The following is a 24,938-nucleotide window of genomic DNA, read 5'->3' on the forward strand; positions in this document are numbered from 1 at the left end:
CCGTGGTCAAGACATTTGAGGACATTTTATGGACCAAACAATTAATCAGTGAATCAAGAAAATTATCCACAGATGAAATGATAATCAAAATAACCCTTAGCAAGTTGTCAGCAAGGATTCAGCCTTTTGTACATGGGGCACATGCTCCACCAGTCAAGTCACCAGGGTTCCACAGAATGGAACATATATTATATGAAAATAGTACAGTGCAAAATGATTTCTAACTGCAGTTATCCAGTGTGTAGTTGCCTCACCTTCTTGTTCCAAGCACTCAGCTGAAATTCACATAAAAAGCAAAAGGCCTTATCTTAGAGTCAGTATATGGTTTGTCCACTCAGGGCTACTGTAGAAAAAATGGCGGTCATGGTGGACTCGCTCTCTCTGTAGATATAAAGGGCTCATTTTAAGGCAACGAAAACATGATGATTCTTATTTTCATATGATTCTACACCAGTGAAAACATACTATTGGAATATAATTAATATTATATTCAGTTCCTGCAAGTAGATCCTCCTAAATCTTACACACTGGACCTTTAACAAAACCTTTGTGTTAGCTTGCTAATATAGAATATAAAAAGGTACTGTGATACACATAAAAAACAACAACACATTATACCATAATGTAGGCTATAAAACATGTTAATACGTTAGTTTAAATGACCAAATAATGTCGGTTAGCTTAGCATCATCAGACATTTCCTACTTGCTACATGTTGTTCATGTATGCACGGATGAAACAAAATCATATCCAACATTTAAAAAAAGGGTTAGGAGTTATGTTTATGGAGGTTATGTTAGCTTAACCTAACCGAACAGCGTTAAGGTTATATCTTTGCATCTTTGCTACTGTTTACAAGCTAAGAAAGTCTTTAAGTAAAATCAGTGATTTAAAATGTTAAACTAGCTAGGAAATGACTCATAAATTCAGTCCATTAAAAAATATGAAGTGCAAATAAATCTGGGATTGTTTAATTGTTAGGAAATGACTATGACCACATCTATTGTGGGCACAGCAGACTTTTTGAGAACAATGCAGAATCATGTCTTTTAAAGAATACAGAGGTGAAAATGAAACATAATGAGCCTTTTTTGTTTCTAGCCCACATTCTGTCTTGTCAGAGCACGTTTTGCATCTTTCAAGCATAGCATACAGAGCGACTCATTGACATTTACTTTTTATTCAGTTACCATCGAGATCAGTCAGACTTTCATCTGCATGTCAACAGATTAATGAGCCTGTGTCCTCGCTGAGAGGAGGAAGTGCCAGCAAACAGTGAGAGTATGACCTTGGTCAACAGGAAACTGTTGAACGCTTTGCCTGAGGGGAACCTGACACATCTGCATGGACATGAATATCCCATGAAGGGCCTTTTAATGTGGAAATTAAAAAAAGAACACACCTTGTAAATTGCAAATGAGGAAATATCAGTCAGCTTTCAAGTGTAAAATGTTAATTAAAGCCTCTGTTAGTGACTTTACCTTTAATGTTGTTTTGTGTCCTACAAAAAGGTGAAATTTGGCCTTCTGTCTAATTAGCACTTTCATGAATTATGTGCACACAGTCCTGGCACGAGGAAATAACTACTTTTGGATTTTCTATTATCGGATTACAAAACAGGATAACAAAACATGATTAGTCAATCATGAAAATAATTATTAGTTGCAGCCCTAAATGCAAGTAGCCTATGTATGAGTATTTAATAACAAAGGTGTTAAATGTAAAAATGTATTGCTGTAGGTGGTTAAAGTGGAGCTTCTTCCAGGGCAAAATCCTACACCATCAATTGGAAAGACATTGAGGATCCGTTGAAGAGTTCCAAACTAAAAACAGGTTGTTTTTCAAATGTTCTCATCATTTAACATTTGAGAGATTATGTATATGTATTCTCCTATTCATTTCCCTGACCATGGCAATATGGATGAGTTTATGTCATAGAAATCAGTCAGTGAATCAGACTTTAGTTGTATAACAATTTCCATTAAAACAAAATGTAACAAAAGTACTTCACACAATAAAACAAACCACAGCACATTCCTTTATATACAAAAACACATGAGGACATTAAAACGAATTCAAATGTATAATTTATTGGACTGAATAAGTAAGAATTAAGTTCCCTATATTATATAATATATATCTATATATATATATAAATATATATATATATATTACATATATATATATAATATATAATACCGGTACGGTTCTAATTAGGTCTAATCCAGAACTCAGGAAATAGGTTCTGGTTTTGCCTTTTTTTTTTTCTTTTTTTTTTTTACATTCCTCCAGAATTCTTTAAAGTTTAAAGTTATAATATAAAGGAGATATTTCACTTTGGACATAAAACTGACCTGACTAGCACAAACATGCAGCTTGAACTACACGTCCCATGCTCCCCCGCGGCTGTGGCCCCTCCCGCCGCATACCTCTGCTCTGTGGGGATCCTGCACGGCACAAGTTGCCCCAACAGCAGCAGAGGCAGCGGCAAGTCGGCACAAAAGTTTGTTCACAGGAATGGGCACGTTTGAGAAGAACGTTTTTCTTTTACATTTCACAGCCTCGGTGCTCAGAACAACAAGGGGTTGGATGTAAGGATCGACTGTGCTTGAAGAAAGATCAGATTCTGGAGTTTTCTTGGTGATTCCTCACTCTTCTGGCTCTTCTGGATTCGTCGCGCTTCATCTGAGAACTAAAAACAGGGGTGTCCTCTCGGAGAAAATGTGGTCCTCGACGCAGCCTCGCACTTTCGCGAGGTTTGCCGTGGTTTTTCTCGTGTTTCTCAGACTACAGCGTGGATCTGCTGCTGGCACAAGGACGTGTCCCCCTACCTGCGTGTGTTCCGGGGAGCTTTTGGACTGCAGTCGATTGAAAAGGGGCCAAATTCCAGACACGATCCCGGAATGGACAGTGCAACTGTGAGTCCAGTTAAAGAGCCATTGTGTGCCTTGTTACTGTCGTGGATAATTATGTTATCTTTCACTTATGGCTTAATTATTTGAATGTCTTTTCACACCTCTGCACTGACTAGGTTGGGTTTACCGTTTTGCCTCAGCACGGATGGGATGATCCACATTCCTGTCGCAGTAAAAACACATTGGCTTGTAAGCCACATAAGTCGTGACTTTGCTTTTGCTTTGATTGGTTCAAAACTGCCAGAAGAACTTTTCTGAAGTTACAGAACAGCAACAAATTCATGTGTTTATGTGTCCTAGCAGGTTTTATTTGTTGTATTGCTCCTTTAAAACAGCATGCCAGGCTTCCCGAGGCCAGCAGGGAAGCTGGAACTTTTTCACACATCAATGTGCTGTTGTCAGTCCCCTCCAAACCTCTTTAATAAAGTGTAAATGATTCTAAAGAAGTGCTCCCAAGGCCTGTGGGTACTCTGGTGGATCATTGAAGCAGCAGTGAAGCTGCTAGTACAGTTTTAGTAGTAATAACAACACTATTAGTGGTTGTTAGCTGATCTACCAGTTCTCACGTTGCAACCAATGTAATGGTTTGACAGAGTGGTTCACGTCCACATTTTTATTTGTCAGTCTTCAGGTTTCAGCCTCACAGACCTTTAGGCCTCCAAAGCCATAAAAGCATAAATCAGATGCAGCCTGTGTGAAGCCTTGGATTGTTTCCCAAAGTAATACCTCCATTACTGTTTGTCTACTGGCCCCATAAGAAGAAGCTGAGCTCGGCCTGAAGCCTGTTGGAAATGGCGAACACAACTTTAATGGCATGTTGCATGTGTTCTACTTTACAGATAATTATTCTGACTGCATTTTTATTGCCCTGCGTTGAGCTGCAGTGCTTGATTTTTATTGTCCTGTGTTGGGCTGCAGTGCTTGATTCACTGCCTGCTCGAAAAAGCTGTTGCCCTGCTGTTGAATTTAGTTTTTCTCTTTCTAAAATGTGCTGCTCTGGAAACTTGACGTTGCCAGAGAAAACAGACCCAGCCTGAGCCTCATAACCAAGGCCGACCTTCCAAAGAAAATGAAAAAAGAAAAAAAAAAGTTCCACATGGGGGAAAAAATTCTTTTCACTCTGGCATGCTAATTTACGAGTGGCTCTCCAGCACATCTTAAACCCCTTAAACCGCCCGACCCTTTGTTTTCCAGCACCCCATTATTTCTGCTGAATTAGCAACTCCGGAGCCAGCGATGGTACTGATTAAGGAGGAGCGTGTAGGATTAGTGCGAAACAAACTCTCAGAAGGAAAAGGGGAAAAGAGAAAGTAGGAGGGAGACGAAGAAGAGGAAAGCATGGAGAAGGAGGGTTAAGCCATGAGTATTTCGGAGGTTGCTGGGGAGAATATAGGCCCATATTTAATGCCTTTTCACTCTTTAAGAGTGAGGCATGCTTGGAGTTTAAACTTGAAAACATTGTGTGCATTAAGGACAAACTACTATTTAAAGTTTTAATACGTCACAGAGTGACAGTATGGCATGAAACGTTCATCTCCATGGAGCGATGTCTTGTTGAACACATTCATCAGAGGAATTTGATGTTTTTTTTTCACCACATTTCTTTGCCTGGGTAACATTAGTAGCCAGGGAAAAGAAAAGAAGTGGAGGAGGTTGATAACATTATCAACCCCAGTGATTTGCATCATCACTAATGCTAATGGATCCAGCTAATGCTAATTATCGTTAGCGACTAATTTGGTCATTTAAACTAGCTATTCTATATTCAGGAGCTCAGGAGAAACATTTGTTTGACCAAGTTCCACTAATGCTCAGTGAAAAAGACAGGAAGTACAAGAATAGGTAGATCCTTGGGTCACAGCTAATGTTAATTTATTGTTACCATAGCTGGCTAGTAAAGTTTTTAGATTGGTGCTCTGTGTCATTAAACAACATGTGTATTAACATGTGTATAAATACTTAATCATTTGATTTTTTTTTTTAAATAAACAGCATTTAATAAAAGTTTAATAAACAATTTGTGAGTCACAAATTAGCATGAAACATTTGTATCTCCATGGAGAGTTATAGCCTTTAAAGTTGAACAAACATTTAAGCAATTTAATGTTTTTTTTTTCAATTAAAAGTACTACATTTCTGCCTAGGTAACATCAATAGCCAGGGAAAGAAAATAAGTAGAGGCAGTAGATAACATTACCAAACCCCGTGGTTTGCAGTATCGCTAATGCTAATGGATCCAGCTAATGTAAAAAAAAATTTATCAGGTCATTTAAACTAGCTAGGAATCTAAGTTATTAGGAACCCTTGTGCTTTGTGACGTGCGCCAAGAGCAAAATACTACATCATTTGATTTAAAAAATAAAAATAGTTTAATAAACGATTTGTGAGCCACAGAATGACACGAAACACTGCTTAGTTTAGAATGAAAACATAGAACCTGGACAAATATACATACTTTAGCCATGTTACGTTAATTGTGAGGTAAAAAAACAAGAAGTACAAGATGGGGTAGATAACATAATTAATCCCAGTGGTTTGCAGCACAATGCTAAGTTTCAACAACTGACCATTTAAGATAGCTATTCTAGCTAATAGCTACAAGCTAGTTAGCTACAGTGCTACATACTGACCTGTCATGGTCACTAATGAAAGAAACATGACGTACATGATATATATATATTTAGATATTTTAACCAAAGTTTGCTGTTGGGCATTTCAATGTGCTCACTTGCATTCCATAGAAACTTTAACCCAACCTACGAAGAAACATTCCTGCAACTTAATTTGAAATCTGCTAAGTCCCATTATCGTAATCTATAAAGTTACTGACAGCTCTTGTAACCTAAAGAGTGGGTCGTTTATTCACTTTTCAGTCTTTGATAAGACAACATTTTCACCAGACCGGCTGATACAGGCTGGAGCCTGTACGCAGCACTGTGTTATCTTGCTCCGTTCAGAGGCTGCTTTGTGAGGGAAGTGGAAGTGTCAGAACTACTTAGGGTTTATCTCGGAAGTATGATAGGACACCTTTCCCATATGCCCCCAGAGCTGGAACTACAACAGCAATGCATGGCTCCATGCTTGGAAAGAAAAAGAGGAGGACGGGGGGGTTAGTGTTAGCGAGCCGACTAAAACTCTGGTTGAGTGGTTCATGAAACTTTCCACCAAAGAACAAAAACAGGCCTCAGAAAATTCTACAGGGGTGTTTGAGACGTTTGAAAGGCGTCCCTCTCGCTTTTCCCGGCATTGTGAATACATTACCAGTTGATAGGTTCTTCCCCTCCTCCCAGAGCTCCTTGATGGATTCCAGATGAGGGAGGTAAGGAGAAGGAGGAAGGGTAGAGGGTGAGGGGGTGTAAAAAAATAAAAATAAAAAAAGAGTGTCTGGCACCGCAGCGTTGATCGTGCGCAGCAGCGTCAGTAACTCCACCACTTTATGGTGCACGAGGCTCCGCTTGCCAGACTCCTTGAGCTGGTTTTCAGGCTCCTTTTCAAAACAGGCAGCAAAAACAAGAGTCTCACCCCGGGGAGCTGCAGCCAAGAGTGTTCAGTCGAGTCCAAGAGCAGGCTCAATTGGGTTTGTGTTGGGCCCAGATCCAAAGGGGGGATCCAGACAAAATCAAGACATAGACCAGAGCTAATCGAGAACTACTCAGGACTACATTAGACAATAAGAAACCTATGTACACCTTCCTTCTATGTGTGCAAACACTGATTTTCCAATGTGACAATGATTAATCGATATATACATGCTAGAGAAGTCCTGGCTTCTTCAGGGAAGATACTCTAAAATATGAGGCACCAGACAGAAAATAAACCAAATATCAGCAAAGAAATAACGTTAGATTCGGTTTGAAAGATTGTAAATATTGAAGTCAAAATAGGAATGTGGGTAATATGAGTCAGGCACTAGAAAAGAGGTCTGAACCAAGCCTCGTCCAGTACTGAGACCCCGACTCCGGCACTTCATCAACTTCCCTCGCCAGGTTTCGGCCTCCGTTTGGGTACAAACAGAAAAACTTCTCAGCTTGTATCTGTTTTGGCTCTGCCTTTCAGCACAGGCCTGGATATGAAGTGAGCTGTTTTGACACAGACATTGTCTTCTATGTTCTAAAGTGGGGACGAAAAGCCAAACACGAGGACTTTAACTTGTAAGCCCTTCTTTTTTGGATGGCTTGAATGGGAAGCAGGACCTTTTCAGCTGCTTTCAGATGTGACTAACACACAGTCAGTCGACGGTATCTGAAACTGATTTAGTCTTTTCACCCCTCGCCTGTTTGTGACAGTATGTCGGTAACAAATCTTGCTTATTTTTTCTGACCGTGTTGTTTGATTTAATCACCAGTGGTTTTGCACCATCTTGCAGTTTAATTGCAGCAGCTTTTCTTTGATCCGTTTCCTCTGTTCGCAGTGTCAAGTCACAATAACAGAGAATTTGTATGTAATTATGTTTGCAATGTTGACCCAAATGGAAGACTGCAGCAGTCGAGAAATACAGTCCATGGTGTATACTTTTCCCTTAATTTTTCCTTTTTTCCTTTACAGGGACCTGAGCCATAACAAATTGCAGGTGCTTGACAGCACTTTGTTTTCCAAACTACAGCATCTAAGTGAAATGTAAGTATGCCCTGTGTTCTCGGCACTTTCTAGAGTAAACAGCCTCCATCACTGTCCTGCATGTGACAAACTTCTCTTTTTTTTTTGTAATGTGTACAGAAAGCTGAACCACAATGAACTGGAGGCAATACCAGATTTGGGCCGCTACGCTTCAAATATCACAACGCTCATTCTGTAAGTAAAACCTTTAACGTGTTTAAAACCTCCCCAGACTCACCTCGTCTCGTCTGCCTGAGCTGACATTGCCAGTTCGGGTAGTGAGCTGGGAAGTGGTTCCACCCCCTTTCTTTCTCTCTAGAGAGCAACCCTTCTGGCTGAGCCCGTTCCCAGACGGGGCAGTCAGAGACATGGCACCCAGCCCCAGACGGGTCACGTGTTTCGAAGACAAATGCCATCAACAGAAATGGAAATGTTTTGTCTGGTGGCTGTTGCTGCTGTTGGTGTATTTTTAACTGGAGGCTGTGACGTATCGCTGGAAAGAGAGAAAGTCTGTCATGCGAAAATGATAAATTTGGTCATTTTTCATGTTTAAGCTTCAGTTGGCATATTGCGTGTTTTTGTATTGGACTTAATGAGACTCAGAAAGTGTCTGAGTTCCTGAAAATGTTAGTGTCTTGATCCATCACCTTTAATAAGCGATTTAATCTCCATGTTGTGTAAAGATGGCTGATACTGTGGAGAGTTCACTACTGCTGATAGGTCCAATGAAAAAGCGTTTGACTTCCCATCCCATTCAGACTCTAACCAGATGATCTTTGGGAATATTGTTGTGCAATACGTGCTTTCAGAAGAACACCAGATATTAGTGTGTGAAACCTCAACAATTTTATTTGCTTTCTGTGGCACGTCTCTCCAAAACCAACCGACGTGAAGTTATTGTGGAAGAATGTATCCGTCTCCTCGACTTGATGAGGCGTATTCTTCATCATGCCCCAACACGATGCTCTGCGGCAGCCGCAAGGAGCTCAGACGTCAGCCATCGACAATTTGTTTGCACATTTGGTGCAGGAGTGTCACCTCCGGCTATGAATTTGAGCAGAGGAAGATGGGCAGGTTTTTACGGCATGCTTTTCACACCTTAGATGTTTTTCTTCTGCTAGCTGTAACTCTGGATTTGGATTTGATTATAAATGGATTTGTTGTCCTGACTGAAGAAGAAAACATTATTTTCCATTATTTGTTCCACATATAAATAACACCTGGTGTGAATAGTTGCATTGTTCCCTTAATGGTTAGAAAGGGGTCACTGGTTCATCTGCCACAACTGCCGTGTGTGCTTTTCTTTTTCAAGTACCCTTGAGCAACTCTGGATTGAAGTGCAGAGTTCCTGCACAGATTTTCAAAAATTCCAGACTTACTCCAAACCATAACTTGATTTGAAGATGTTGTTCAGTTTGGTTTACCCGAAGTCATGTCATCCATGTTAACTCAGTCCAGATAAAACAATAGTTTTTGATTTTTGTAAAGAGAGAACTTTGAGTTACAAAATAACACGAAACACAGACACTTATTTGTTTGAAAACAGCACATTATGTAACTCCAGAGAGGTGTACAAACTCTTAAGATTTTACAAGCATCCATCAGAGAAATATTACACTTCTTCATGCTAATGAACTACATCTATCTGGCTAAGTAACGCTAATGCTCTGTGGAAAAGACTAAAATAGGAGGTAGGTGATTAGGATTCCCTGGGGTTTGTGTCATTGCCCATGCTATTAGCTACCGGATGTTCCTGAGTTTTAATTAGCCAGGAGAGGTGTAATTATAATGCAATGTGTTACTAAACAATATGTGCACCAAGAGAAAAACACTACACTATTTACTGTAACTAAAGAACTGTTAAAGTCACTAAAGTGGCTCCGTAATTTCACAAAAGTATCAACCTAAACTTTGTTAACATTAGCCACCGTTAGCTACTGGTCACACCAGACCAATAAAAGGTAATACCAGAAAAACCTGTGTGTATTGAACTAAGTAACAGTATGTTGTGTTGCGTTTTTCAGACGTATTTGATTTTTAGCAGTAAAGAACATAGTTATAATAGCAAAACTCAGTCAAAGAGACAAGAGGCAGACAATGTTAGGAATCCTAGTGGTTTGTTAATAGCTAATGCTAATTCACGTTAGCTAGTTAGCTAGCTAGCTTCTTACTTGACCTTACTAGCCCCCAAAAATTTGTCAATGTCATGCTCGACCTGCCTTTTACATCAAATTCGAATATACAGAACTTTGGTTATTGCACTACACACTACATTGTGAGTCAGGAGCATAATTCATTTCAAATGAATATGAAACAATGTGAATAAAAAGTGCACACACAGAAGAAGAAGAAACTGAAGATCACACTGCCTGTGCTAGCCGTCGCCCTCTTTCTTCAGATGAGGTGGCGCAGTGTGATTTTTCCAGAATTTTTCTCCCACCTTCAGTTTCTCCGAAACAGGGAGGGCAGTAAAGAAAAAAGAAAAAAAAAAGACCTCGGGGTATCGAATACCACTTATTCAAACAGCCAGTCAGACACAGAGGCAGCTCTCGCCGACTTCTTTGACCTCGCAGCTCTGAGTAAAAACAAACGGCAATAACCCTGCAGCTGGTAGTAATTGAGTCGTGATCATCTTAATTAATTGAACAATTTCCCAGGAATTTATGGAGGGGGTAAACCCCACCGCCGCTAAATCCCTCTGCATGTTCGGAGGGGGGTTCACAACAAATGACCTGGAGATTCCAGGTCTGATTAGGTATATTAGGAGGGTGAACCTCTTGGTATGTCTATGGAAATGGAAATCTTGTTGAAGATGAGAATAACAAACCAAAACATTAGCAAATATAGTAATAATCTTTTCATAATAGGGTTTAACTAGGGCTGCTTCTTAATCTCATTAATTATTGTATTAAATGTTTTTCACAATAACCCAAAATCCATCACAAAACCCAAAGGTGTTGAATTTACAGTATTTAAAGGAGAGATGGAGCAAGTCCTTACATTTGATAAGCAGGGCCCAGCAGACATTTGGTATTTTTTGGTTGATTTATCATACTTTAGCACGAGATTCAAGCTCAGGGCAGTTTGTTTTACAGTTTTTGTCCTGCTAAGAAGACCCAGTTAGTTAGCATGAGCGAGAAATCCGTTGATACTACGTGAATTTTTACAGCTCCCCTGCCATTTTATGTAAAGTTCCTTCAGTTCACATGTTAATTCGATCCCTGCTTTTTCCCACTCCGACTGTGAGCCGAAGTGTTAAGATGATCAGCCATTTGAGTGAGATATGTGCAGAGTTTAATATGGCGTCTCAACAGCAAACGCAGCCCTGGTTTTCATTACAGGCGCCACTGCAGAGAGAGGGAGTCATCAGATGGCTTCTCAAAACTCTGTTCTTTTTCCAATAGGAAATACCACACACTCACACACATGCACGCACACACTGCGACCGAGACGGTTTTAGAAAAAGCGACTTTCCATTTAAAGAGCTTCCCCCATTAAAAGAATTAGTCGCTGCTCGGCGGACAAAGCTTTGCTGAAAGTACGAATCAACAGCAACAAAAGAAACCTTCATCGAGGATCTTTGGATTCTGTGTAACAACATAACTTTTCAGTGTGTAAATGTGGTCAGTTTGATGGTGGCAGAGGCCAAAAATACTATGGGGTTTCGTCAAGAGTGCTGGAAGGTATCCGCTTGTGTGAAACCCACATGATGTTGGTTGCTTTACCCACATTTCTAGTGCTCACATTTCATGAATTCGACTGTTAGAAGCTTTGGAGAGTCTGGAAACGTGCAGCTGAAGAGTTTTGTAATATTTTTTCTGACTATATGCATAGTAAACACTTTCTGTGGCTCTTATCACAGCAGCATTGATTGAGCGCACATATTTGATCAATAGTCAAGACGCCTCGGGCTGTTATTGACACACGCTTGGCCTTCCATCGACTTCCACTAACGGCAGTGAAGCCCTACAACCACGGTTGTAATGGCTCTATAATCACGTTATCTGATAGCTAAGTGGATGAACAAATTTGAAGTGTGTATAATTAAAGCGTACAATGCTCGGCTTGTTTGTGTGTAGAGAAGATGAAGGAGGGCTCATTGAGTGGCAGCGCAGATGTTGAGATGGAGAGGAGAAAAAGAAAACTGTATGCTGGCGCAACTCTCTGTCCCTTCAGTCACATAGTTCACAGAGTTCAGGATGCAAGAATGAACCTCAGAGGGCTGATTATTTTTAGGATTATGGAATAATTGGTTGGACAGATCACTGATACCCTCCGGCTCTGAAACTACAGGGTCGAACCCCCTCGTCCTCAGACAGGAAGTGTGCACCAGCTCCTCTCCGCGGCTCTGCTTTCCCCCCTGAGAGAAACTGGAAAGACTGGTTCTTTCTCACCAGGCAGCCTTCCTTCTCTCAGCGACCAGTCAGGGAAACATGAAAACTGAGACACAGGTGGTGTGTGGTGCTTTTGTTTGGGACCAGGGGGCCGTGGTGCGTGGAAAGCCCTCAGCAAATCTCCAAACAAAAGAGCTGCCTGTGCCGTTTTTATTGTCGACTATGATCTGTATTTTGCTATAGCCATGTAGTTACTGCACACCAAGAAAACGTCTTTAGATTCATGAGCACTGGCTGTCAAGTTCATTTTTTTTTCATACAGTCCAGTATCACAAATACTTGCAAACTTGCAGCCAGTTGAAGTCTTGTGTCTTGTGTTAGGATTCTTGTGTTAGGCCAGTGCCATGCTTTCAATGATATGACAAATGGCCTTGAAGCTTCTATTGTGCACAGGCATGCTATCTGGCCTGTGTTCACCCCCCACCCCCCAGCCTACCTACCAGTCTTTCCCTGCCACAGCGCCAAGGCTGACTCAGGCACTGAGCTCAGAAAACATGCTCTGGCGGGTTTTATTCCAGCAACGTCCCACAGTCCTGGCTGCCAATCCGTCTTGAATCTTTGTTGACTGGATCTTCCCTGTTTTGAATCGGAAGATTTCCGAAAGGTGTTGGGAACCCTGTTTCTATGGGAACATCAACACACGGTGGAAAATGGGTCAGAGTTCTCTCGTTGTTGCCGCACAGTGTTATGAATAGGTGAGACATCTCAGTTTCACAGCTGCCTTGGTGCCGTGCTGTCTCTTCTGCCCGAGGTGGATGAAATGAGAATAAAATTTGAGATCAAGATTAGACTATAACTGGCAGAGTCGGTGAGAGAAAAGGCGTTGCGTGGTGTGAATAGATGGGTCACAATGCCTGATTCGCTTTGTAGGGGTTCAAAACTGCGTTTTTCTTTCACTTGAGACAAAAAGCTGGAAAAGATTTGCATGGCCAGAGTTGCTACTTATGATTCATTAATAATTAATAATATTATGATCTAATGGTAAGCAGATTGCAACCAACTGAATCCCTGTTTGCTTCACCCTCCCCTTCCAAACTTGTAGGAGAAACTAGGTTGGCCCTACATAGATCCAGTGTTTGATTTGACGGTTTAGGCGACAGCATGACAGTGTAACATGGTAGACACCTCCAAGAGGACCCTTCCTCTCTGCAGATATAAAAGGCTCATTCTAATGTAACAATTTTGTAATATTTGCAGCTTGTAAAGCCGTCTGTACTGTTGGTCAGTTAATTAATTATTAATGACACCACATTCCAAATTAAGCCTACATTAATACATACAACAGGTAGTCCTACATACAACAGGTAGTCCCGACCAAGCGATCTGATTGATCAACTAGACATTTAGAATGTGCTCAAATCAGCATGGCAGCAATATTACTCCGCAATTTCCACATCCTGAAAAAATATAACATGTAAATATGAATAAGTGCACTTGAATACTTCAATAAAGTAATACATTTCCTTAATAAATATTCTGTATTTAAAGGAGCTGTTAGGCCGGGGCTATTTTATTTAAAGGGTGTGCTTTACCTTATTATTGGTGATGCAGTCACTGTCGTGCCAATAATGACGTTAAAGCACACCCTCTCATGTAATATTGCTTAATTATAATACTGTCCTCAAATTTCTTTTTTTTCTAAGAGCTGCTGGAAAAAAAACGAAACAGAAAAACCGAGAAATCTCTGGTCAGTAAGGTGTAGCTGGGTGAGGGGTGGGGAAGGAAGGGGGGACTGTAGCCATCGCAATGAATACTGAAAACGAGGCCTGTAGTCTGGTGCATTGGAGGGAATTCCTGCCTCCCCCTCCTCACTCTCTCTCTAGTGCTGGGTCTCATACACAAAGAGGGCACTGTACAGGCTCTGTTTATAACTAAGCAGTCCCTGCACTGCAATTTAGGAGGCGTGCAGCTCAGGAAATTGCTGGCCTCTGCCGAGGCATGCTTTCACTGAGGGAATGGTATTCATCAGCCAAGTAATTGGCAGGTTACTTTTTTAAATACCTTGTTGGTAATTACCTTATAAACAAAATAACACATCAATAAACCCTAAGGTTGCTTGGACCTGGTGTGAAGAGCCGCAGCATTGATCATACCGAGCAATTTGTTGGCATCAGCAAAAAAAAAAAGCAAAAAAAAAAAGCCAGCATTTCACGTTGGGTGGTAAGTTTTAGCTTTGCAAGCGTGTGAGAGTTTGTCATTTTTTAATACCGCAGGCTAATTGAGGGACTTGACTGTTTGTATATCTGGAAACATGAAACTGGTGCGCACCACTAGTCAAATACACAGTATTTTTGTCATTTATTGGAGCGATGGTGTCTCTATTTTCAGAGCAAACAACAGGATCGCCAGGATCTCCGCGGAGCAGCTCAGGCCCTTCCTCGCTCTGGAAACGCTTGACCTCAGCAACAACAACATCGTGGACATAAAGGCCAGCTCCTTCCCCGCTCTGCCTCTCAAGAACCTGTGAGTGTCACTGTTGATGATCAGAGCGTCACACAATGTTTCATTATGTATACATGCATTACTGTAGTGTTTTTAGCCCAGAACGTATCATTTCTGTGACGTAAACCTTTTCGTTCAATCTTTCTTTCTCAGGTTCCTCAACAACAACCGTATCTCGTCGCTGGAGACGGGCTGCTTCACCAACCTGTCCAGCAGTCTGCAGGTTCTACGGCTCAACCGCAACCGCCTCTCCACCATCCCACCCAAGATTTTCCAGCTGCCCAACCTCCAGCATCTGTAAGTTGTCTTAATATTTTTAGATATATCACAATAAAAGCTTCGGATCATGATGATTCAAGGTGCTTCTTAAGACTCTCTCTCCCAGACCTTTTTTTTCCCTGTCTACACGCTAGTTTAGAAGCTTGTAAAGGACGTACAATATCTTAGAAATACTTTACATTTCAGGAAGACTAGCTGCTGGCTAGTCGTCCACCATCACTGTGGTGACCAGTGTGATTTTGAGATGTTCTAAAAGTTGTTTCCACCTTGAAATCTGCAGAAAACATTAAATGGTTAAAAAAAAAAAAGCTAAAAACTTTTCCGTTTAATGCTACATTGTAAAATATTTGCAGTACAGTTCACTACATTTCCCACCATGTGTTTTCCTTTGCTTGAGCTCTGGTGCTTACTGTTCTGTATGTGTTTCAGGGAGCTGAGCAGGAACCGTGTCCGCAGGGTGGAGGGCCTGACGTTCCATGGCCTGCACGCTCTTCTCTCCTTGAAGATGCAGAGAAACGGCCTCAGCCGCCTGATGGACGGAGCCTTCTGGGGCCTCAGCAACATGGAAGTCCTGTACGTGAATTTACAAGAAATGTGCATCGAGTTCTGTTCTTCCATCATATGTAGTACAGAGTCTCATTGTGTGTGTGTGTGTGTACGTGTGTGTGTGGGCCTGCAGGCAGCTGGACTACAACAACCTGACGGAGGTGAATAAGGGCTGGCTGTACGGCCTGCTGACCCTGCAGCAGCTCCACCTTGGCCACAACGCCATCAGCAGGATCCGACCTGACGCCTGGGAGTTCTGCCAGAAACTCAGCGAGCTGTGAGTCCACCTTTTTTTTTTCCCTCTCTCTCTCTTCCCTCCTTTTTCCTCCCTCCTCTCTCCCCTCTTTTCCCTCCTCACTTTCCATTCACACTTTGAACTCCCAACACTTCTCTGTGTCGCCCTCTCCTCCCCTCTGGCACTCCCGCCTGCCCTTCCTCACACTCCAGTTCCTCCCGTCACCAATCCTCACACACACACACACAGACAAAGCAGCGTCTCTAATGCTCTGCCAGCCAATGCCAACATTGAGGCACTGCCAACATATTACACACCCCTTTGCCTCTTCTCTGTTCTGCTGTCACTTGAGCCAAAACATCATCCCGTGGAAGTCCCACTTATTTTTTCCTGTCGGGATCCATTATTAGCTGCAACTTCTTTCCTAAATTACTACATTACCCACAGACTGGAGTGATTTTCTCACCCATCAACACTCATTCCTGGAAGCAGACTTGAGTTTCTTTTGTTGTGGCTTTTGTTTACAGCAGCGGTCATTTCGGTGTTCGCCATGTCTGGAGAGTTTTTCACAGATAGCTTGTTGTTCTTCTCTCCACCCGCTTCTCTTGCTCTTATCACATGAACCTGAGAGTAAACAAGCCGCCTGGCGGCTGGGCAACGTGCCCAGCTATCTGATGTGTTCTCATCTGAGTTTACTTTAAAAAACAGCCTTCTCAGAATGATTTGTTTCACAGTTTCTGTTTTGTTTGTTGCTCCCCACACTCATAGAAAATAAGTCTGGAAAGTCGTGTTTTCCATAGCCGTGGTCTTCCTGCTTCACTTTTATCTTAAATTTGACATTTGTTGCAGCGATCTTCATTTGTCGAGGACCTTCAAATAAAATAAAAGAAGTGTTATGGTGATTTAAAGATTTTCTTTCTGTTATCCAGGTCTCTGTCCTTTTCTCATGTCATTGTCTTTGTCGTCTGTCCTACAGAAACCTGTCCTCCAACCATCTGTCCCGGCTGGAGGAATCCAGCTTCGTCGGCCTCAGCCTGCTGGACGAGCTCCACATCGGAAACAACCGTGTGAGCTTTATTGCAGACGGAGCTTTCCGTGGCCTCTCCAACCTACAGATGCTGTAAGTTCAATTCAAAAATCTGATCTCAGCACTTGCTGTAGTGTAAATGACAATGAAGAATATGACATCGTTCCCGGGACAGGTTTCAAAATGTTGTTAGCTTATCTGCATAACTGTTGCCTCTATCTGACAATTTTGGGTGGATTTATCAAAATCAAGTTGAAGACGATTAAACCTCAACCCGCAATAAATATGTTCTCATTTTTATTAGCAAGGGGAAAGCAAAAGTTGAATGTGGACTTTTTTGAAACCGTGACCACAGCTCTGCCGAAATGAAATGAAGAAAAACTAACAAAGAAACAAGTGAAAAGTCACTGCACCTCCTAAGGATAGCAAATAACTGAAAAACCACAACATGCTGTTTTTTGTCCAGACTGAACAAATGAGATATATATTTTGCTGTTTGTGAGCTTTAGAGGGTGCTGCTGGTTGAAAATTTTAAAACTTTTGACAGGTCTAGGCTAGCTGTTTCCCCCTGTTTCTAGTCATTGTGCTAAGCTAAGCTAGTCCTCTCCCAATTCTAGCTCCATACTCAATTTACGGACATGAGTGTTATGAATCTATTCCTTTTAAGTAGATATCACTTTGTGTGATTGAGGTTAAGGGTAAAATTAAATGTACATAAAGTCCCTAAAAACAGTACTTCATATGCTGCTCTGTTGCCCCTCCTCCCCTCTTTAAACCCACCTCCACCATCAATCCTCTGCCTGAGTGGAAATATCCTGCCTGATTTGTTTTGGGGATGTGAAATAGATTACCGTGTTGAGGTCTCTCCACACTCATAAAAAAACCTCCAAGAGGCACAACCCCGACCTCAACACCCCCCCCAATCCTCCCCCCTTCCTCAGCCCGAACCCCCTCCTCCCACACCCACATCCACCCATCCCCCCTTTCCCACAGAAAGGCTCCGTAACGTTTCCCCTGGTTGGGATTTTTTATTTTTTTTAACTGGAACCAAATGTGAGCCGTGCCGCTGAGGTCACCGTAGGGCAGGTGTTCAGCTAGGTGGACATGGATAGCTTCAGGGCTTCAAATCCACCCCCACCTCAATACACACATACACACACCCTTCCTTAATCTCAATCAGCCATAACCAGGCATGCCGAGGAGGAAAATAACAGTTTGAAAGCATTAGAGCAGCTAAGGGATCAAAGGAGGCAATTTCTCTGGGAAATTCTTGCCTTTTAGTGTTGTTCGTACTCTAACGCTGTGTATTTAGTTGTTTGGTGTGTTTTTTTTCTCTGCAGATAGCAGGCAAAAAAGTGTCCATATTTTTTCAGCTGTCACAGTTTGATAGCAGAAAATGTTTCAGGGAACATCAGCAGTGATCAAGGTTTTGGTCTGGTTCCCTCTAAATCAAAGAATATTGGACATATAAAACAGTTTGAACCCCACACACTAGTTATGATGTAGAAATAAAGTTTTACAAAATATTTACACACACAATCTGCCTGATAAAGCTGTTACGTAGCTAACTGAACCTACTAGCAAAATCTACGTTGGCTTGCTAACAATATGGCGCATTTCGATTAAAGAGCTGATGGACTATGGTCAACTTGTTCTGTTCTGTCTGACACAAACCAAAATACTGTTTATCAATGATGTAAGCTGTGTTTAATAATAATTATTATAATTATTATATTATATATTATAATTATAATATTATTATAATTATGTTAGACTAAATGACTTAATGTTGGCTAGGCTAACAAAATATTTAACTGTGCCGATGTTATTTGGTCATTTAGACGAACATTATTGGTATAACATTTCGTATTTTGAGGTATTTTCTGCTCTTTCTGTGAAATGTAATTTTAAAACGTACAATCTCTTTCCCTCTAAACGTGTAATATCTTAGCAAGCTAACATTAGCTTTGTCAGTTGATTAGGTTAGCCACACCTGGTAGGTCCTGCAGTAAATATTCAGAGTAACTACTAATCTCAACCAGTTATATTTTGGTCATCTGTAATTTCCGCTTAGTTCTAACTGTGCTAAATCTGAACGGTCATCTCCTAAAGACATTGCAGCTAACAGACAGGTTGGATCTGATTAAGGGACAATGTATGTACACGTTTTTGTTACATTAAAAAAGCTACTGTTGAGGTCAGATCGCCAAAAGGAGGTTAACAAAAAATATTTTAAACTGTTGGTCACAGATAAACCCACAGAATGTGTTAAATATCACAGATTCATGATGTAGTTAATGATGGTTGGAAGATCTGCGGCAACATTTCCTTTGAGGGTAACTCGCATACATATTTGAATTACACACGATGTATATTTATCCCCTTAAATTAAGTTTAAAATTCAGCACACATGTTATATTTCAGAGCTTCCTTGTAAAACTTCTTTTTCTATACAACACAGAAAAGCCATTGCAGACTTTTAAAAGTGCCACAAAGGCCAGGAAGTAACTTCCTGTCAGGCACGGAGCCGCTTTGAATATAATTTTAAAGTCGCAAACATTTTCCCCCTCACACGAAATGTAAAGCCACATAAAGTTTTATTAACATTGCAACTGCAGTTGTTTTCTGGGTGTGGATTTTTTACAACGCGGTCTGTCTTTGTTTCTTCGGAAAGGGATCTCCAAAAGAATGAAATCTCGTGGACCATTGAGGACATGAATGGGCCTTTCTCTGCGTTGGACAAGCTGAAAAAACTGTGAGTTCATGATCACTGTAACATGATGTTTCAACCCTGGACTGTGTGACTTAACGGAATGCAGACAAAATAAAGCCAGTGGGTAAAAGGCAAGGTCTGAAATTGATCAGTTTGTCATTTTCCCAGATTTCTGCAGGGGAACCAGATCCGCTCAGTGACCAAGAAGTCTTTCTCTGGCCTGGACGCTCTGCAGCACCTGTGAGTCGGCCTCGTGTTTCACTGATTGTTTCCAAAAGTCCGAGCTGTAAACTAAGCAGGGTGAATCACACTGAGACACAGAGGCTGTTTGTTAGAGCTGTACACCCAAACTGTCTTCTCCCGTTCCTCCACTTTGATGTGGAATCAAGAAAAAACTATGCCATTAGTATCTTTACATGTGTGCCAGACTATATCGATCACCAAGAAAAGAAGTGGAGGGAGCTATGTGTGTGTGTGAGTGTTCAACAGCTGCATTTGATTCTAATTAGAGTTTTTTCCCAGCCGTTGCCAGAGTTTAAAGCAGCCCAGAGTAGGGCCTCTCTTGATTAACACAGCAAACTGCTGCCCAGAGTTTTATTGTTCTGGAGCCCAGACCTTTTTCTTCTCTCGATTGAAGTTTTTGTAGCCCTCACTCTGTACGGCTTATGTTGGCAGAAAAAGCTGCCATCTTTCTGTGAGGATCTTACCAGTCCTAATTTCTTTTTCTCTTTCCCTCAACAGAGATTTGAGTAATAATGCTATTATGTCAGTCCAAGCAAATGCCTTCTCTCAGATGAAGAACCTGCAGGAGCTGTAAGTATGATCACATTTAAGGGCAGCTTCATTTAGTGTTTCGGTGTTGATGTGGGACAGAACACCAGGTGAAACTCATTACGGTCTGCTGAGAAAGTCAGCACCAAACAGTGCTTAGTTCAGTGTTAATAACAGATTCAAAGCTTCCTTTGTCTCCTTCCACTAAAGGATAGCTTCTAAAAAGCTATTTTTTACCACTTAATGCATCGTATGTTAGACAACTTTCCCAAAGTTCTAAAAAAGCAGTAACTTACGTGTTCTAATCAGTAAGCAAAGCAACATCACTTTACACATTAAGCAGTTCACGTACTATGCAAGACCAAAATGAAAACCAGACGTTTAAAGTAATATTATTGCATTGTGAATAAAATGTTTCTGGTATCTTCTCCTCTGCCAGGCGTCTCAACACCTCCAGCCTGCTGTGCGACTGCCAGCTGAAGTGGCTTCCCGTCTGGGTGGCAGAACAAACCTTCCTGCCCTGCGTCAATGCCAGCTGCGCCCACCCGCAGATGCTGAAGGGCAGGAGCGTGTTCGCCGTCAGCCAGGAGGAGTTTGTGTGTGGTGAGTGATGCATTCACTTGGTGTAACACCTTTACACACACATACTGTAATGCCTTAAAAACAGCCATTTATCCATGGCAGGTTTTCCATTTACGAACTGACCCACATTGTTCAGTATTTTCCTCCCTGACTTCTGGACAAGCTAATGAGTGTCATGAAGAGACCGTTATGGAAATTTACGGAGTTAAGTTTTCAGCTTTCCTGGTTACCTTCAGAGTAAAGTACTGAGGGTGGCTGTGACTCGGAGGTAGAGAGGGTCATCCACCAATCAGAAGATTGGCAGTTCAATCCCCATGTTGAAGTGTCCTTGGGCAAGATACTGAACCCCAAATTGCTCCTGAAGGCTGTGCCATCGGTGCGTGAATGTGTACGAATGGGTTAGCTCCTCAAACTGATGAGCACTTGGCACCTTGCATGGCAGCCAATGCCATCAGTGTATGAATGTGTGTGAATGGATGAATGAGATACATACTGTAAAGTGCTTTGAGCGGTCGGAAGACTAGAAAGGCGCCTCTTTCAGTTCCTCATCTTTCAATGAAATACCTATACCTTTTATACGCCAATTTTAAAATCCACCTTTTGTTTTCTTCCCAGATGACTTCCCAAAGCCTCAAATCACTGTGCAGCCCGAGACCCAGTCAGCCCTGAAGGGCACCAACGTGACATTCGTATGCTCGGCGGCTAGTTCCAGCGACTCGCCTATGACCTTTGCCTGGAAGAAAGACAATGAGGTCCTGAATGATGCAGAGATCCACAACCAGGCCCATCTGCGGGTGCAAGGAGGTGCAGGAGGCGAGACTGAGGTGACGGAGTATACAACCACCCTGCAGCTACGCAATGTGGAGTTTTCCAGCGAGGGAAAGTACCAATGCGTCATTTCCAACCACTTTGGATCATCATATTCCACCAAGGCTAGGCTCACTGTCAACAGTAAGTTTGAGATTGGTAAAACCAATACAACCGTCTGTCTTTATCTACAAGGTCCTTGAAATTCTTAGTAAATTCTTAAATTATCCAATGTTAAGGTCTTCTTTATCTTCATTTCCAGTGCTCCCCTCCTTCACCAAGATGCCAATGGACCTGAGTATCCGTGCTGGAGCAACAGCTAGGTTGGAGTGTGCCGCTGTGGGTCACCCTTCCCCTCAGATCGCCTGGCAGAAAGATGGAGGCACAGACTTCCCTGCTGCCCGAGAACGCCGTATGCATGTCATGCCAGAGGATGATGTGTTTTTTATAGTGGACGTCAAGACAGAGGACATTGGCGTTTATAGCTGCACGGCTCAGAACACAGCTGGAGCTATCTCTGCAAATGCTACACTAACTGTTCTAGGTAAGAAATGGCACTGAGCATAAAATCCCAAGGCTTGTATGAAGGATGGCTAAAGCTTGATACTGCACATTGTTGGTTCATTCCTATACTAACCTACTGCTGTGATTCTTCTTACAGAAACGCCCTCCTTCTTGCGCCCCCTCATGGATCGCACTGTGGCCAAGGGTGAAACCGCTGTCCTCCAGTGCATAGCTGGTGGCAGCCCTCCCCCAAGGCTAAACTGGACCAAAGATGACAGCCCACTGGTAGTGACCGAGCGCCACTTCTTCGCAGCTGCCAACCAGCTCCTCATCATTGTTGACGCTGCCGAGGCAGACGCGGGGAAGTACACTTGCGAGATGTCCAACGCGCTGGGAACAGAGAGGGGTAACGTTCAGCTGGCAGTCATACCAAATCCCAACTGTGACTCTGGAGTGCAGGGCGGTGTGGGAGTCAGCTTTGTCAGCGGGACAGGATCAGACGATGATGGGTGGACCACAGTGGGAATCGTCATCATAGCTGTGGTTTGCTGCGTGGTGGGCACATCGCTGGTGTGGGTGGTCATCATCTACCATACCCGGCGACGCAACGAGGACTGCAGTGTCACCAATACAGGTTCGTTTATGATGCTTTTTCCATAGTTATTTTATTTAATCAAAGTGAACGAAGAGTTGCTTGAACTGTACAACTATTGCTGATCTTCAGAGTACTCAAGTGTATGATGAACTTGATGTCTTTGTGCTCCAGATGAGACCAACCTGCCTGCAGACATCCCCAGCTACTTGTCCTCGCAAGGCACACTTGCTGACCGACAGGACGGCTACATCCCATCAGAAAGTGGCAGCAGCCATCAGTATATGGCATCATCAATTAGCGGTTTCTACCTGCAGCCTAAAGACATGAATGGTAAAACACCTGCCCTTTGTTCTTTGTCCTGAAGTCCAATCCTTCTGCGGAATCACATTTTTCTTACACAATACTATTCCTTCATCTCCACAGGTCTTTGTCAGCTGGACACAGGAAGTGAAGCAGACATGGAGGCAGCCATCGATCCTCTGCTCTGCCATTATCAAGGTCCAATTAGCTCACTGCTTCGCCGAGACAACATGTACTCGACTGATCCATCGGAAGTCTTCACAGGTCTGTACAAATTAGCCATTAAACCTGATCCATCATTATTCAACAAAAAGACTGTCGTTGATCCTGAACATTATGTACTGAAGTAGGTTAATTATCTCTGGAATTTGTTTTTTTCACTCACAAAGGAGCTAACAATTTCTAATTTTTTTCCATTCAGGCTGTTCCATGGACCAAAGGCCTGTCTGCATTGACTCGTACAGCGGCAGCCTGACAAACTCTAAAAGGAGGGACAACTTTCTGTCTGAGCAGTTTGACCATTGCTCCTCCACAGTCCTCATGCAGCTCCCCAACGTCAGTCTCCATCACGGCCCTTCCCACCAGCAAAGTGACCGCCGACCGTCCATGGAGGAGGGAGAGCTCAATGACTATGGGAGATCTCATGAATGTCTTTCCCCACCTTTCAACACCTTCATGGGTAGGTATCAAGCAAACAGGTTTTCTGAACTTTTACAAATGTCTGTACATTGGTCTAACTTCATTTTGCATCTTTCTTGCTCAGGAACATTTGGGAAAGCTCCCTGGAGGCCTCATAAGGACCTATACACAGGCTTCAGCCCGCCATCAGTGACGCATAATGGAATAACTCTGCACGAGAATCCTTACGCTGCTCCAGATGCCGATTCTGACCAGGAGGAGAGCGGTTTCAACAAGGAATCGAGATCAATGCAGTGCAACAGTGTTTATGAACAGCCTTTTGACAGCAGCAGGACTGATCCCATCTCACAGTGCAGAACGAGCACTTAGCTGAGTGACTGTTGTTTTTCATGAAGAGGACGACCAAAAAAATGAACATTTCTACCTCACTTAATGGACACCATTGCAATAAAGGACGCCTCAAATGTGCAACGAGTGAATGTAAAGGACAATTTGATGTTCCTAGAGAAAAGTAAAAAAGAGCATATTAGCAACTGTTCTTTAAGGACACAGCTTCAGTTAAATAATATAGATGATTATATATATTTTTATATAAAGTTTATTATATTTTGTAAATTGTATATAAACAGATTCCATTATTTTTGCTTACCATTTGTGTATGAGTATTTTGCAGCCCTGCCTATTCAGTTATTCCAGCTTTGAATGAAGCAGTGTTTTGCACATATGTAAACAATAAAAAACACCTTAATGTGTGCTGCTACATTCATCAAAGTGCAACGAGTCTTCAGTGATATGACTATATATTATTAATATATAGTCTTTATCACACGGGATATGTATTAGAGATTTCGAGGATGTAGTGCTGGTGGTGGTTGTTATATGCTGGCTTTTTAGAGCAGAACCACGGACCGCCAAGGACACCTCAGGTCTGTCATCAGTCAGCCCCCCCACCGAGAGAGAGAGGATGTTTAACTGTTTGGTATCGCAATCTGGTTCCATGTAGCGCCGGGCAGTAATGTCAAGTAACTTAATTTATCTACTTTCAGCAGGAGCATGTGGTGCTAGTATAATATTTTGCTTCTATTCTACAAATTTACTATTGTCCAAATTAATGATTCTGAGCATAAGGAGGGCTTTGATCTTTCATTATTCTGCATTCAAAGTACATACCAGAAAGTATCCTGAATGGAAGCAACCATATGACCCCTGACTCATGACTCTAACCCAAGACTTACCATACTCACCAGACCACAACAAGAACAACTTTACACTTACCTTCCAGACGAAAGATCCAATTGGCTATGGGACACACTCCAGGGCAACAACAGCTGGGCCTCCCTTGGGTCAGGGTGTCTAGTGATAATGGTTGAAATGCCCAATGTTCATGAGGTTCACTACTGTTCACTACTATGTGTAAATTCATACAGAAACCATAGTTATATTATGGTCAGCATTGAGACTATGAGCAACTTTACTCAAACACCCCATCTACATTTCTACCAGGAACTATCCTGAACCTTGAGCATTTAGGCTTTTTGCCTAACAGTCTGAACTGGACTATAATAATATCTGCCTTGCATTTTAGTACACCAG

General features: G+C 42.1%; 1 protein-coding gene across 1 annotated transcript; it reads left to right on the forward strand.

The window, feature by feature from the left end:
- The first annotated feature begins 2,430 nt into the window (after positions 1-2,430).
- lrig3 (leucine-rich repeats and immunoglobulin-like domains 3) lies at positions 2,431-24,108 on the forward strand. Its single transcript, XM_010737885.3, has 19 exons — positions 2,431-2,918; positions 7,461-7,532; positions 7,632-7,706; positions 14,234-14,368; positions 14,501-14,644; positions 15,056-15,199; positions 15,306-15,449; positions 16,384-16,527; positions 19,109-19,189; positions 19,316-19,387; positions 19,889-19,960; positions 20,358-20,521; positions 21,116-21,451; positions 21,570-21,851; positions 21,969-22,445; positions 22,578-22,736; positions 22,830-22,970; positions 23,128-23,385; positions 23,470-24,108. Exons 1-19 carry the CDS (start codon positions 2,722-2,724, stop codon positions 23,712-23,714), a joined length of 3,342 nt encoding a protein of 1,113 aa, XP_010736187.1. The 5' UTR covers positions 2,431-2,721; the 3' UTR covers positions 23,715-24,108.
- The last annotated feature ends 830 nt before the right edge of the window (positions 24,109-24,938 follow it).

Source organism: Larimichthys crocea, chromosome XII, assembly GCF_000972845.2.
Source record: "Larimichthys crocea isolate SSNF chromosome XII, L_crocea_2.0, whole genome shotgun sequence".
Taxonomy (NCBI): domain Eukaryota; kingdom Metazoa; phylum Chordata; class Actinopteri; family Sciaenidae; genus Larimichthys; species Larimichthys crocea.